Genomic DNA, 16,669 nt, shown 5'->3' on the forward strand with positions numbered 1-16,669 from the left:
GAAAAGAGAAAAACCCAACAAATCCACATGAGCGAGCAGATTTATTTGCGACTGGAAAGGAAAAACTCCCTCTAACAGGAAGAAACCTTTGCAGAAACCAGACTCAGAGGTGGCGGCTTTCTGCTGACTGGTTGGGGTGAGAGGATAGAGGAGAGGAAGGGATAGAATAGACGGAGAGATAGATTGTGGGGGAGATACAAACCTTGGAAACACCCCCTGATTTGGGTAGGGGAGGTAGAGAGAGAGTGTTTTAAAACAGCCCTAACTGTAGCTTCAGTAAATAGAAAAGTTTTGAGTCTTGCTTAAAAGTAGAGACTGTTTCAGCCTCCCGAACTGAACCTGGGATCTGGTTCCACACATGGTTCCCATTCTAATTTTACTTTACTGGCCGTTAGAGTTGTACGTTCACGAACAAACTGACTTTTGAATGGCTCATTAACATGAACGATGACAACCGAGTCGCGTTTGGTTGGGAGCCCTTCTTTTTTTTCTCTCTCCCTGAGTTCATACCTATGGTTCACGCAGATGCTCACACAAGCTCCTCCTTGCTCCTCCACTGAGTGATACGGAGAGAGCATAGGGAGAAGCGCTTATTTTATATGCATTGCATATGAAATAAACGCAGTTGTGCACGCTCCCTTCATGTGAGTGCCTCAATGAAAAACAAAGAGAAATAAAAGCGAGTGCCTCAAAGTCGTTAGTGCAGTCAACAGCAGCCTGAAGGAGGGGGAGAAACGTCCGTTGTTCCGCAAAATGAGCCAAGGGAAAAGGAGCGGCATTTGGATGCACTTTTCACTTGAGACAGACAGTAAGGCTAAGTGCAATATTTGTTAGAAGATAATTTCATTAAAGTCTGGCTCCACAAACATTTTGCACAGGCATTTTAAAACTCAACACCCCACTGTTAAAATCTCAGAGGTGAGGAGAGCGCATGACTCTGACGATGAAGTGGAGAGTGCCAGTACTTCTCCCTTCACATCAGGCATCAGGCAGACGTCATACCAGTGCCACAGTCACTCAAGCCACAGCTCCAGCAGCAGCCTCTGTTACCACTGGGCCCACATCTTTGCCTGGCAGGCACCTGGTAAAACAATTCCTGCTGCTACAACAAAATCAGCAACTATATGCACCTCAGGACAGTTCACTAGTCCATTGTACAGTTTGTATTAGTCGTACTAGTGGGCTGTATACACATTTTTTTCTCTTAATTTGTTGTAGTTTAATCTATTTTCTAATACTTTAAGTCTATTATAGAAGTCTATTGAGTTTTCTATCAAAATATTCTTGTGAAACGTTTTTCTCTAAAATTTGCACTAAAACAAGACACGGTGTTACTGAACAACAAATTACTATTTTTTTTACAGCACCTTTAATCTTTATAAGCCTTTATTATATAATTTTAAAATATTGTTTTGAGTTTTTCTGTATTGTTAAAATGTTCTTGTGTGGAAATTTTGCACTAAAAGCTTTTGCATGGAACTTCATTGTAGTCTATTGTTTTTTATTGTGTATTTATAAGTGTTGCACGAATAACGTAAGTGTGTGTAGTTTTACACACATACACACACTTTATACAAAGGGTAAATAGTGATCTCACTGTCATCTCAGAGGGATATAGCAGTGGAATATTTACAATGAATCCATATCGGACATTAAAATCTTGTCCATACATGTCAAATGAAGCTGTAATCAATATTTCAGAATAATTCAAACTCAAATATTGGTGGGAAATCTGAGTTCAAAATTATTGTGATCCAAATCTCAGCCCATCATTCCTTCCTGTGATTATTTCCAGGATAAAATAAATTAACCCCAGGCTGGCTTCTTAAAAGTGAATATAGATAAAAATTAAAGCTGCAAGCAGCGTTGGACTGGACCTCGCCCCCTGGCCCGTCCGGGTCGGCCCAATCGCAGCCTCCAGCCCCTTCAAATGTTATGTACTTGAAAATCATACATGTTACTCCACAAAAATATTGCTATAATAACCTTTAAATTTACACTTTAAAGTTTTTCTTTGTTGTGTTTGTTGTGTTGTGTATGTAATGAAATTCTCTATATTTTTACACAATCAAACAGATTTCTGAAAATGAAGTCCACTTTAATGAAACAAAAAAACTTATTAATCCTTTAAAACATCCTTGCTAGGTGGGACCAGATTGGAGCCTCTCTGCTGTTATGTGAAAGTGAAGCGTGACGTCAAACTCGTCATCCACCCTGTGAGCCCGACTCCGACCCTCTGCGGGGATTTTTGGGATCGTTACATTACGTTACAGGCATGGAGGTGAACCCAGAGTGTTTTATGGCGGCAATCATGTAACTAACTTCACTTCCATGTCTTTTATGGCGTTATGACCACAGGCTGAGGTGTGCATGAGGCTGCATTGCGTTCCGCTACTAGTTTATTAATATTTTCTACCAACAGAACTTCTTTATAACGAAGTCAGACTGTTGGTTCATCGGTAACTACTAAACAAACTACATACTACTGTAAAGGAAAGCTTGAATTTTTTTTGCCATAAAATGAGCCTTTTAATGGCTTCATTTGAAAGAAAACTTTAATCAGTGTGTGTTTACGTAGGTTGTCATTATAAACTGCTGTAGAGCTGTGTTCTATCATTGTACGCCTCCATTCCTCCATGTTGAAGCATTTGATTCAGACACATCCAGAAATAAAGTGAAAGGAGCAGAAATTCACTATCAAATGCCGAAATGTTGAAACATAAGTCCCAAGCTCAAGTTGTGCCATGTTTTTTCGTCCGTCTTTTTAGAAGACTGACTGTCCAAATGACGTCTGAAGGTGGATTTGCGTCAATTAAAAAAAAACAATCAAAAAAAGATTCAAGCTTTAACCCAGGTTTAAAAACAGAGTTGGACTCAGTCAAGACGATTAAAATATGTTGCAAGTCCAATGGCCGAGTAAAATAAGGAGTCGAGAGACAAGTTTTTATAGCTGTCCAGCCTCGAAGCGTACCTGGCAGTGAGCTAATGACGTCTGGCTCGTAGCAGGTAACTTGCTTCTAGTGGTCCGGGTTAACACGCAGAAGGACTTCAAAACAAGGCAGGAGCTTCCAAAGCTGAACTTGGGCTTTATTTCCACTATTGCTCTACAATCACAGGCGAGCTCTGACCGAGTCGCTAACAACAACACACGGAACTTTTGACATAGAGCTATAGACACAGAACTACTCCATAGAGCTACACAAAAAAGATTCTTCTCTGAACACACCTCTCTCCAACATCACAGTTGCATGTTTTCCAACTCGTCACAAGAGGGCAGTATTGTAATACAGGTCCATGCGTGTGCCGGCTCAGCTTGGCATGCAGCCAGCAGCCGTGAGACCGAATGAGTCCTGCCGATGTGGACCTCTCAAAAAAAGATTGTTAATCGAGAACCGTTTAAAATAAAGACAAAAGTAGACCCTCTTTCAAAGCACAAGACCTGTTCTTATGTATTGGTGTAGTTTCATCAACCTTTGAGAAGGTTTAGTCGGCGAAATTTGAGCTCAAATCCACGTAGAGGAGATGGCGGCATCCGGCGTTCACAACTTTGATAGCCAATTGAAAAAAAAAAAAATAAAAATTGGATTAGTCAAAAAGTTGAACAGAATTATTGAGCAGGAGAGTCTATTATTTAATTGTTTTTTGAAGGTGATACGATATTCGCCCTCAAAGGAGATAGCTTTAAACTGGGGGGGGGAGGCAGGATTCAGTGCTCAAAACTTTGACGGCTAATAAAAACAAAACCGCTCAACGACTGAAAATGATATTCGGGATTATTAAGGAGGAGAGTCTCTTCTGTCATTTAAGTCATGAAGTCGATCGTTATTTGTGCTCAGAGGAGCTAGCGTTTACAAATCTTATTTTGAAAGGCAAATTGCGGACTTCCTGTCAGATTTAGGTCAGGGGTACCACATGTGATTTGTAGGGCTTGATGAGACGAACAATTGAGTTTTGGTTTGATCTCTCTACGACATTCCTACGGGTCGTGGTCGCCGTTTAAGTGTTTTTAGTGGCCGTTGTAGTGTTTGTAGGTGGCGTGAGAGAGCACATTTTGGCACTCTGGGGGTTAATTTTTACATTTTCTTATAACGTTATCCAGTGTTAATGAGTGTATCAAATTTGGTGAGCCTGTGAGCATGTTTAGGGGGTCAAATGTATTCTCCTTCAGAGGTCGAGGCCTATTTTTTGGCTGAAAATCGAACTTTGAAACGCAAATTGTGGACTTCCTGTTGGATTTAGGTCTGGGGTACACATGATTTTTAGGACTCGATGAGACGAACAATTGAGTTTTGGTTTGATCTCTCTACGACATTCCTCCGGGCCGTGGTGGGCGTTTTGTTTTTTCTAGGTGGCGATAGAGATACATTTTGGCACTCTGGGTTTTATTTTTTACATTTCCTTAATTCTATCACCCGTCTTTATGAGCGTGCCAAATTTGGTGAGTTTTTATGCAAGTTTGGTTCAAAAAAGAATAAGAAACATTACAAATACGATAGGGTCCTGGCCTCCAGGCCCAGAGGCCTCGGCCTTTCTGCTCGGTCCATATTGAGCCAAATGAGGCAGTCTTTTGAAAGGCTCTTTGAAATGAACGGATCCAAAAGATCCGGCTCCCTCCAAAGAGCCATAAACCCATCTCTACTGGCCGTTTACTTCCTCTGACCCCCTGAAATGAATTACGAACAATCTATTTGTAGGTAATATGAATTATGAGTTAAAATTTAGTCTGTTGTATTAAAATACATGATCCATCTGTCAGGCCTCAACACAGCAATAAGTGCTTGATTGTAGTTTCATTTAGTGACTTTTCAAACTTATCTTTGAAAGCACGTTTGTTCTAAAGTCATTTTGTTCGAGTGGCCACGTGCATTGTCAGCTCAGTGACAATTCAATGAATTTATAGTAACTGCAGTGTGTATGAAGATGGTGTTTTTTCACTGGGGATCATAAATCAGTGGTATTTAAAGTGATGGCCTTTGCACAGATTATCTGTTTGTAGAGAAAATCGTGTCTCTGTGTTGTGTGTACTGGTACTGGTAGATCAATTCGGGTTCCTTTTAGATTATTCCATGTTGTGATGTATATTTGGCATTATGTAAACTAACTAATACTTTTGGTACAGAGTCACTGTAATTATTTACTTTTACTCCTGACTATTTTCATTTGTCCACGGTAACTTACACCTGCAGAATTTCAGTTTTAATGTGTACTTTGTTGTTACGTGTTGGAGCCAAAATCCTTTGTTCACTCACCCTCATGAGGGAAGGGGGGGAGGGGGGTGAGCCACGTTTCTTTGAGAACAAAGAGACCATGTGCTCAACCCTGGAACCCCCCCCCCCCGCTAGCTGCGGCACTGCAGCCTAACGGCAGGGGGATCCAAAGACCCCGTCATCATCCGGGTCACCAGCCCGGTGACACGCAAGCCAACCCCGCACGGATTGGCCAAGCCACGGCCGACGCAGCGGGGAGCCAGGAAGACATCATAACGGTATAAATTCCGGCCCGGGAAGAGATCCAGGCTCTTCCAAAACAAAATCGCGTGAACCCAGATGCACCTTTTCGTAAGGAGACAAAGCGCCTCGTGTTAACTCACCTGGACCGGGCCTGAATTTTCTTCATCTCGCTGGATGAGCTCAGGAAAAGCGGGAATTCCCTTTATTTTTGTTTTCTTTTCTTTTTTCCCTCATCCGGACCGCGAGTGCGCGCTGCACCCGCACGCTCCTCTGCATCCTGACCTGAACATTGCTTCTTCACTCCCCCCCCCCATCGCAAGAAGCGCCTGATCGCTCCTCGGATCACACTACGGGTTTCCCCTCCGTAGTTCACCTCAGGATTCTCCTCTCTGGGACGCCAGAGAAACGCCCGCGGCCACAAATCGACGGATTTCACCTGGCCACGGAAGCACGTTTCCCCCTCGTCCAACCAAGTAAGGCTTAGAGTCTGGGCAGGAGTTAGAATAACGTGATTTTATTATTGCTGTGTGTTCATTGTTGGTACTTGTAACTTTGGGACGCCGATCCCTGTTTCTAAGTACTTTTGTGTCTGTGCGTGGAGAGCCATCCACGCGAATCACCGCACGCACGCGAGCGCCTCCCCATCCTCAGCTTACGCTTCTGCTCCCAGAGTCCATATCTGCCTGAACAGCCGTTTTTGGACTCTGTACGTGTAAACTGAGGCGGTCGCGTCAGTGTACACAGTCAGACACCCCCTCCTCTTTCTCCTCTTCTCGCTAACCATCGCACGGTGCAGCCGCCGCTGTTTCCGAGCGCCTCCTTTCATTGCGTCCCTGGGACCGTGTGTAGTTCACTGCAGCTCGGATTTCTCCACCGCGAGAAATCCGGCGCGCTCCCGACGGCTACGGCCCGTGCACGGAGCTCAGTGACGTCAAGCTATCCCAGGCAGAGCACGCCGAGCACCTCTGGTGACAGTGTGGGTAATTACACCCATTTCCCACTGAGTCGCTGAGCCGTTCGGCGCCCTCTCGTAGTCGCGTGGGTAATTGCAACCGCTCGTGCCGCCATCTGGTGGTTGCATTAAGTCATCACACCCACCCTGCGCGCCGTCGCACATCTAGTGGCCACATTGGCACAGGACCGCTGACGTCTACCTCACTCTGGTGGACGTCATTACCGTCATTACATTCTCTCACCACCCAGTCACGCCCCTTTCGCTCCGCAAACCCGCACACACACACCGCTCCCCACACTCGAACACACGCACACACTCACACACATCGCTCCCCACACTCGAACACACACACACACACACACACACACACACACACACACACACACACACACACACACACACACACACACACACACACACACTTTATTTGCTGGCTTTTGTTTTGTATTGTGTTGTTTTATGAGATCTTGCTTGATGTTTATTGATTAGATGTGATTCGTAGATTGATGATTTAGGAATAGTCGTTTGTTAATAAACACTTAATAGTTGAATTGAACGATTCTTGGTGGTTTTTGTGTGCTTTTCAGTGACAATTGCTGGTTGTAACAGTCAGTGCTCGGATTTACAGCATTCCTTTCCTGCTTCAGTTAAAGTGCGATTATCATTTCAATCAGAAATAATAATTTAACCATTTTAATTGAACTTTTCTTTTAAGACTGATGTTTCGTTTAAGACCCTAACTTCAGCTGGTGCCCCGACTCTGATTAAGTAACGGTAATATTCAATTGATTAATAGTTTGAACGGTTTAAATCAATTTCAATGATTTTAACACTTTGAGTAATTTAATACACCTAGGGGTTGTTAGCGAATGAATGCAGGTTTTCTGCAGGGATAACCCACATTGCTTTTAAATCATTTTTAAGTGTTTTATCGCATTTTTCGTGGTTAATTACTCGCACTATTATTGATTGATCTATTACTCAGTTAACCTAATCACAACTTGAATTGCCTCTAAACCTATTGTTCAGTGACTTCATTGCAGATAGATAATTTGTATTCTTTATTAATTAATCAATTAATCAATTTATTCAATTAATAATCAAGATTGCTTTTAATCATTTTAAGTGGTTTTCTTGCATCTCAGCATCCAATTATCCAGTGTTATTAATTCATAAAGCGCAAGTTTATCCAATTGATAATCCTAACTGCATTTAATTCATTTTCAATGGTTTAGCGCATTCAAATAACTCATTGTATTAATTGGTAAATCACGACTTTACTTAATTAATTCCAACTCCTTCTTGATTACTTCCGATTGTTATTAAATAAATAACCAAATTTGTTTGATTAACAACTCATTCTAAATTACTTGCAGATCACCCTCGGTGGTTCACTCCACTGAAGTAATTTAGCCTCCCTTCAGTTATTAATTTACAAATCGCAGGTTTGTTTCATTGATAACTTGAATCATAGATTGCTTTCCGTAAGTTAATCATCACTCGTAATCAAGTACTGTTGTTCATTGATTGGTCAATGGCCATTTGTGACGCCTTAGCAGCTTGAGTTATTCCCAGGTTACTTCAGCGAGTCGCCTCCTGTGGGTCCACAGATGCTTCGGTAGTTCACGCCACTGACCCGCAGTTGTCAACAAAGGAGTGACCAGTCACTCCTGTTGACAGGTCGTGTCACTGGTGGACCGCCTTCGCGATCTGGCACCTGTGGAGGTTCCTCCCGTCAGGCAACCCTTTTTAGCTCAAAGCTGTTGGCCGACAACTGACTATTTATTTTAATCAACCTTTATAGCTTTGCATAACTTGCACTTGGTACATTGCCTTAGTAATCTATTACTCCAGTAATCCATTACTTTGGTGGTCTACCGCTAGTGATCAATAATTGTCAACCCGTAAATAACAATTTACTTCTGTTTGGCGATTCTTTTATATGTAAATCGAGGTGACTCGTAATATAGATAAAGTTTATTTTCCTCTGCTTTGTAATGTGCTTAAATTCAGTGGGTCGTCTCATCTGATCTGAGGTTGTAGGTGGAAGTGAGTGGGTTGCCTGGCCGGGACGGACCCGGTCGAGGCTCCGCTGCGACGTACGTCCGAACCCCAAGGTTGGCGGGTGGCTGCTAACAGCGGCAGGCTCAAGGAGCTCAGTGTTTCGCAGGTACCAGCAACCCGCCGGGGCCCCGGCCGTCCCCACATTCACCCCACCCCACCCCATTAGGGCACCACGGATACCTCTCATCCACCGGCAGCCGCGTCCGACCCATGCGGACCCCGTCGTACGGGGCACCCCAGGTCGCCGGAGCGGACGGGAGAGGGGAGGAGGAGGGCGGTCACAGGAACCCAGGGGAGACTGGCTCCCCCTTTGGCCACTCCCTGCGGTCTGCACCTGGGGAGACGAAGACGCACCCCGGAGCGCGCCCCGGAGAGCGCCCCGGAGAGCACCCCGGAGTGCGCACCTGCGACGGCCTCAGCCGCGTCCCGGCGACCCAGTTCCCGCAGAGACCCCCGGTAAGAGGGTCGGAGGGGGGCATGACCCAGCCGATTGATTGCAAAGCGACCCTCAGACAGCCATAGCTCCGGGGGGGAATTTGAGTGAGCGGCCATGTTCCGAGATGCGGGGGGGTGACAACCTGCCGGAATCTCATTAAACAAGTGTTTAATTCTGCAAAGGAAGAAAAATTTTCTCCAACATGGAATGCCACCTTTGCAAATAACCCGGTGAAGTAGGCGACATGAAGACATCACCGTGCTCGACCAATCAGAGCATCACTGCGGACAAACATAAGCTTCGGAAAAAAAAAATTGGAGTGTGTGTGTTTGTTATATTTTGTATCAAAAGTGCACTACAGCCAATCATAAGTCCTTGCCTGCGCACCCCATCAGTCTCTTAAACACGTCCACCCAAAAGTATATAATAAAAAAAAAAAAAATTTGGGTTATCGCGCAGGATGACAGGAAGTTGACAACTGTCAATGGTAACTAGCAGCTAGTGATCAGAGCGGTGACGCACTCCCAAACTTAAAGTGGCTGAAGGGAAACAAGCCAAAACTTAGTATTTTCACCCTGAATAGGAGGAAGATAATTTTTTAATTTATTTTCATTCAAAGCCTGTTTGTTTGATCTGCAATGGAACCGTGGCGTTGCCAAAAAAAGGGACTCTCAAGCGGCATTTTAAAATCGGTCCATGGGAGCTACAAGAGGGAAAATGCTTTTACGCGCTAAAAAAGTGCAGGATTTGAAAGCACAACTTGTAGCACGGCAGTCACTCTTCACCAAACCGAAGACCCAGGGTTAGCCCGCAACTATTGCTTCCTATCGCGTCAGTCACATCCTTGCTAAACACAAGAAGCCATTCAAAGACGGCGATATTGTAAAAGAAGCTTTTCTTGAGGCAGTGGATAGCCTTTTTGCCGACTTCAAAAATAAAACCGAGATCGTGAAGGCCATTAAGTGCAACTCTCCTGCAACACTACTGAAGGCGATGTGAGGGAATGGCTGTGGATGTGGAGGAGCAACTGAGGAAGGATATCAACGCGTGTGAGTGCTTTTCCCTCCAATTTGACGAGTCGACTGATATGGTGCATGTTTTCATCAGGAGGGTTCTTTAAGACATGAGCACCAAGGAAGAGCTACTCACCATTTTGCCATTAAAAGGACACACCAGAGGCGAGGAGCTTTTTAATGCTTTCATGGGATTTATTAGCGAGACAAAACTGCCGCTCTTCAAGCTCATCTCCATCACAACTGATGGGGCGCCTGCTATGATGGGCCGCACCAGTGGGTTCATTGCACTGTGCAAACAAAGTGAATCTTTCCCAGATATCCTGAATTATCAGTGTATAATTCACCAGCAAGCATTGTGTGGAAAGGTTTTAAATATGAAAGAAGTGATGGATATTGTGATGAAGATTGCGTGTTCAGTTCGGGCCAGGAGTTTGCAGAAGAGGCTTTTTCGTGCTCACTTGGAGACAAATGATGCTGAGCACACAGGCCTGCTGCTTCACATGGATGTTAGGTGGTTAAGCAGAGGTAAATTCTTGGCCAGATTTACGGAGCTGTTGCCTGAAATCAAGGACTTTCTGAAGCTTTCAAAACATGTGGAATACAATCCAAAGTTAGAGGACCACCAGTGGCAGCATGGTAACCTGCACAACTTCGATCACATGCAAGCAGAACTACAACATCAAGGGAAAGGTGTGACACAGCTTGACAGTGCACGTTATGACGAACATGTTCAGAGCATCTCGTTAGAGTTTACTGACTTTGCCTCCATTGACCCTGTAGCCAGCTAAATGTGTTATATCCATTTAGTGCAAATATTGATGTTGGTGACATTGCAGCTAAAGTCAAATCACTTTTCCACTTGGAAAACTCTGCTTTTGAGGATGAAATCCTGAAGTTGCAAAATGACATTGAGATCAAAGCCAGATCAACATCCACGCAACCTGGAGACTTCTGAAAACTACTGGTGGAGGAGAAGTATCCCAATCTCAGAAGATGTGCCTGGAACCTGACAGCTCTTTTTGGATCAACTTATTTGTGCGAGTCCGCTTTCTCGCACATAAAAATTATCATGTATAATCATGTAATTATCATTATACAGATCAACAATGACTGATGACCACCTTGCAGCCTGCCTACGCTTTGCAATCAGCTCCTACACTCCTGACTATGAGCAGCGAGCTCCCAGTGCCAGGTCTCCCACTAAGGTAGAAAGTGATTTCCCTTTTTCAAATTCAGACTACCTGTTTTGTATCTGGTTTATTTTTGTGTTTGGTTCATTGTAAGGTCAGTCATGGCTATTGCTCATCATGCAGATCGGTGTGTGTGTGTGTGTGCTTGTGTGTGTGCATGTGTGCGCGTGCGTGCGTGTGTGTGTGTGTTACAGTGCAATATGCAAACTGGCAACTGTCTGAGAGGAATTTGTCTGTCTGTGTGTGTGAGAGAAGGAGGGGTGTGATGAGATGCCTCGTAGTTGTGTGACAACATGAAAGAGTGTTGTGAAGGAAGTTACTGCAGGCTGGAAACAATGGATGTGGGTTTTTGATGTTGACACTGAACTGGTAGATCACGGGTAGCTGGCTACTTGAAAAGTAGATCTTGGGTCAAAAAAGGTTGGGCACCCCTGGTGTAAAGACATCTTTACATTGCTTACATATTGTACATAGTTTAAAAAATTGCACTGCTTCTTCAACGTGTTCAATTTATATAAGCTGTTTTAATATTGGCATTCTCTGTGGACAACAGAGACAGAATTTTAATGTGCAGGAAACATGCTTTTGATCGTAAAAATTACGATAAACTTGAATTTTCCTCTTCTCTGTCCAATCCACTATGCTTCAATTTATACAACAAACTGGACGCTAGTTTATTTAGGCAAAACAACAATCAAGATTTTGTGAAAGATTTTTCTGGCAGAGATGTAATTAAGCACCTGATTCACATCAGGTGCTTAATTACATCTCTGACCATAAAGGAGGATGCGGTCGGACACAAGGGGTGACAGGCAGGGGAAACACACAGATGCCTGAAAGAGGCTCTGGTCGTGTGACTTTTGGATTCAAGGTAAATAAATAAATGAATGGTGTGTGGAAAGTCAGTCTCTGTAAGGGCTTTTCCACCAAAAAGAACCAGGTGCTAGTTCAGGGCCGGTGCTATTGCCAGTTCTTAAATGCGCACCCCCAAAGAACCGGTAGTTTTTCCACTGTCAAAGGAGCAAAATGAGAGCCACGTCATTGCTTCACTCGAAAACGTCGTAAGTCACTGATTTTACCAATGTAGTGCCAGCAGTGAGCATGCAGGAACTAGGAGATGGACTGTACATTGGTTTGGTCCGGGTCGCTCCGTCTAGTTTGGCCTGAACCTCAGATGCAAACCAAAGAGCGAGAAAACATTGCGTCTCCTTGTATCTCTATTGTTGTTTTTTCACATCCTTCTTGCTTTAGTATGGAGTCCTGGATTGGCCATAGAGGAAAAAAAATTATGTGTGAATTAGCTTGGGGCATATTTTTCAACATTACATTGTAAATTTCTGCTCCTTTCACTTTATTTCTCGATGTGTCTGAATCAAATGCTTCAACATCGGAGAGGAATGGAGGTGTAGAATGATAGAACGCTGCTTTAAAGCCATTTCCAATGGCAACCTGTGTAAATACATGCTGATCAACAACAAAAGTTACCTTTTACATGAAGCACCATTATAAGGCACATTGTATGGCTAACAAAAGCCAAGCTGTTATTTACAGTAGTATGTAGTTTGTTTTGTAGTTGCTGATGAACCAAAAGTATCGTGTCTCATTGCGGAGCGTAATGCAGCCGCATGCAGACCTCATCCTGCTGTCATCACGCAATACAAGACCTGGAAGTGAAGTTAGTTTCAATGATATTACGATGAAAAGCGTGAAAAAAACAACAATAGAAAACTGCTTCTAAATTATACATCTGATGCAGCTGACTTATTTGCGATGGCACAGGAGCACTGCAGCAACAGTTCAATTACAGCCACCAGCTCCCCGATTGCGTAATAAATTCTCTCGTTCTCTCGCATTATTAACTTGAGGGAATGACATTATCATGTTCCCACGTGTTATTTTTTTCTCTATAGCCACTCCGTATTTTGGCGATGTTCGCTGTAGATTTCAGAAAGCCGTTCCAGCGTCTCTTCCCCCTCGTAAACAGCGATAACTCCGGCAGATCCCGCTCTGGCCTCGCTTTAGCCCAGCAACGATTTGGGGCCAGCTTGGCAACAGTTTAGACCCTGATAGGTCAGGGCTTTGGCGGTGAAAACCCAAAGAACCTGTGCTAAATCCGGCCCTGGCCCCGAAGTAGCACCTAGTTATTTTTAATGGAAAAGCCCCCTGTGTGAGTACCCGAGGGTTGCGAACATAACTGCCAGAATTTTATTTTAAATTGTTTTCTAATGGTGAAAGTGAAACTTTCATTGAAAGTGTTTTAGTATAGAAACACCATCTCATGGTTAAAATTTGTTGTACAACATTGCAGCCACGTAGTGGTACGACTCGCGGTCTATATTCTAATTTTATCGTCCAGATCAGTAGTTTAATAGTTGAGACTCACCCCTGATAGCATCCGATGCGTCATCAATCCATGCGGATGTCAGGTTCTCTCCATTTTCTTCACGTTTATAGTGATTTGTTCTCTGCACACGTCTGTGTAGTTTCATTACAAAATCAAGTAACAGCGCCCTCCAGTGGCCCGGCATACTAACTACATCGTTGTCTCTGTGTCCGCAGCTGCAGTGTAAACACACTCCTTGTTTTTAGTGGATTAGGTGTTGTCACGTGAAACATTGTCGTGTAAACAGGCCCCACTCCCTCTCCCTCCAGCTACAGTCATTCTTGGTATGCTAATGACCCGGTGAAAGGTTTTTCAGCAGGTTGCATGTCAACCTGTCTGCTGCATACAGTACACTGCAGGACCTTTGTCAACCTGATACCTAATTTTCCCCATGAGTCATCAACATCTTATGACTCACATCACTGCACATAAGGTGAAGTGGCTAATTATAGCACATACGCAAAACTTATCTTTCTTGTTGCCAACCGGTGCCGCTATGTCTGTAAATGAGTATTGGCATATGGATTTGATCATGGCATGCAGATTGCAGAATGTAGAATAGAGTTACACATCACTTCCTGTTACATAGCAAAACATCAGATGTTCAGCAGGCTGTCATGGCTGTAGGTCTCTCGGACTTTTCCCAGAGGATAACTTTGTTACAAAACTTTCACAGTTGATGCCAAATGGCAGACTTCCTGTTGGCTTTAGAGTGTAGGTGTTGTGACATTTTTGTTTGTCCTGCTGTGCTTCATATCTCTACCTATCTCTAGGGCAATATCGCAAAGGATGTCAATGGCACGTGAAAATATAGTCCCTTAAACCTATTGTTACCAATAGGTGGTGGTATTACCATTTCAGAATTGATGAGTGAACTGTTAACATCTTCAGTCTGGGCCTGGTGTGTAGCATATGACGTTTGGTTTTATTTGGATCATGTGCATCCGAGATATATACACATCAGTTTTCATAGCAAAATATTTAAAGTCGCTACGTCACCACAGACACACCATTTGATGACAAGTCACCATTTCCTCCAGGAATTATCATGAACGTATCAAAGTCTATGTCACCACATTTGAGCCTAATATGGGAAACGGGCTAGCAATAATACAGCAAAGTGTCAAAAGTTAAAAACTCCTGATACCACAAAGTGAGGTTCAGAGCAGCACTGTGATGAAACATCTAAAGTTTAGGCAGATGGCAGCATCACTCCCTTTTTCATGGTGGTCCCTGTTACGAAGAACAGGTAAAGCGAGAATTGGTGTTGATCTGACCAAACTGAAGTCAGACAAAAGAGAACACTACATTTTGCCTACCCCAGATGAGATCACAGCCAAATTAAGTGGCGTAACATTGTTTTCCTCTTTAGATGCTGCGAACGGATTCTGGCAGATCTTATTGCACCCTGACAGCTGCAAGCTAACAAAATTTATCACACCCTTTGGCAGGTACTGCTTTCAGAGATTACCATTTGGCATTACTACTGCACCAAAGATCTGTGTATGGCACTGTGGCTTGCCACCCTTGGGTCCACACACAGAGGAGACGACACATATGCTGACTTTTCAGTCACCATGTTTTAGCATTAACATAAATCACCGCACACACAGTGCACTGCCCTCCGCCTGTAACCCCTATGTCTTTGAGGCTCCTTCTTTATAGGCAGAGTTAGGTGCACTACCTTCCTCTGCCACATATATTGTTTTTTCCTTGTTCACTGCTTCTTTTCCAGGCCAAAGTTAGACTGAAACTGAACTTGGAAAGATGCATGCTCTGCAATTGTCATCACGTGTATTTTCCACAGTTCTGCACTGTCTTGAGCTATATGAGCCTTTATTGTGTTGCTCAGTTCATCTGATGACTCCAGCTCGTAGCAGATGAGTATAAAACTGAAAGAAATGTTTATGTGTGCTGTAGATTTACCGTGTTTCCATCGTTGCCAAAGAGCACCAGGCCTGCTTTGGTGACAGATCCAGGCTGGCTGGCTCCAAAGATCTCCAGAGGTTGACCATCAGCTGCAGGGTTGTTCAATAGACTGGAGCCATAGAAAGTCACTTTCTACACAAAGAAAGACACAAATCAGCATTCAGTAGTGAAGATGACTTCTCATTCAACTTCATCATCTGAATATCATAGTGACTTATGATAATTAGTAACCTCAAATTAAACTCGTGACACTGAGTTACTATCCCGTTCTCTCGTATTATATTTTTTTACCAATGCCGCTTCCATCCCATCATATTTGCTGTTATGGACGCTTTAAAAGCCCCGTTTCCACGGACTACATTAGATATTGGTGCTTTCTAACTAAAGCATGTGAAATCAGGGCTCAACATTAAGGCTTGTCCGAACGTCCGGGGCTAGTAAAAGCTTTGCTCAGGCAAGTGAACCATCTGCCCACCTTGCCCGAACAGGCTAGCGGTTTTTAGGGATGGGGCCGATCCGGGATCGGGTTCCGATAACAACGTAATTCACGGATCAGAAATTTCCGATTCAACCTGCGGAGATTTCTGATCCATGAAGCCTCGTCTGCTTCACTGTTGCTGAAATGACTCCACAAGTGTTTCCCTGCTGCTGCTCTGCTCACTGGCTGCAAATTGTGGACTGGATTTCCTGAAGGGAGGCTGGTCTCAATGAAACGAGGAGTAATGAGTCAGGAAATCCAGTCCACAGTTTGCAGCCAGCGAGCAGGCTAGGGAAGTAGCACTGTGCTATCCAACTTTTTATGACAGCATGTCGCTCTTTGAACGTATTTTACACTCAAAACACCACAAAGCAACACAGCAATGTGGATGTTTGCAAAGCCGTTGTACAGTGAGGCGGCGCTCTGCAGCCAGACGTCACCATTTTAAATCTCCAGCTTGCCGAGGAGAACGGCACTGACCGCGGCATCAAAACACTGAACAGCAGCTCCTCCACTGTAGCAGTCGATTCACACCTCCATGAAGCTGCGTCCTACTCCACGCAAAACTGCCTGATAGTCCCAATGGTTGTAGCTGCGTTAGAGCTGGAAACATTCTGTTTGTGCTGCACTGCTAAAGAATTTCCCCAGGGATTAATAAAGTGATTCTGAGGTTTTAAAGATAGAACTAGTTTATTATGAGATGATGATGTCACACAGACCCCCACATTGTTTGTACTGCTTCCTTTTCTGACCGGATCAGTTTTGTGT

At 43.9% G+C, this 16,669-nt stretch overlaps 1 protein-coding gene across 2 annotated transcripts in view; it reads right to left on the reverse strand.

The window, feature by feature from the left end:
• The window catches only part of LOC308109049 (cytosolic 10-formyltetrahydrofolate dehydrogenase-like), a 116,552-nt gene that overhangs the window by 62,064 nt on the left and 37,819 nt on the right, over window positions 1–16,669 (reverse strand). For both annotated transcript variants that reach the window (XM_080462395.1, XM_080462396.1), the window contains exon 7: window positions 15,421–15,555. In XM_080462395.1, the coding sequence (XP_080318521.1) occupies window positions 15,421–15,555 (135 nt within the window). The remainder of the gene's footprint in view (window positions 1–15,420; window positions 15,556–16,669) is intronic.

Source organism: Lipophrys pholis (genome assembly GCF_963383615.2).
Source record: "Lipophrys pholis genome assembly, chromosome: 4".
NCBI lineage: Eukaryota > Metazoa > Chordata > Actinopteri > Blenniiformes > Blenniidae > Lipophrys > Lipophrys pholis.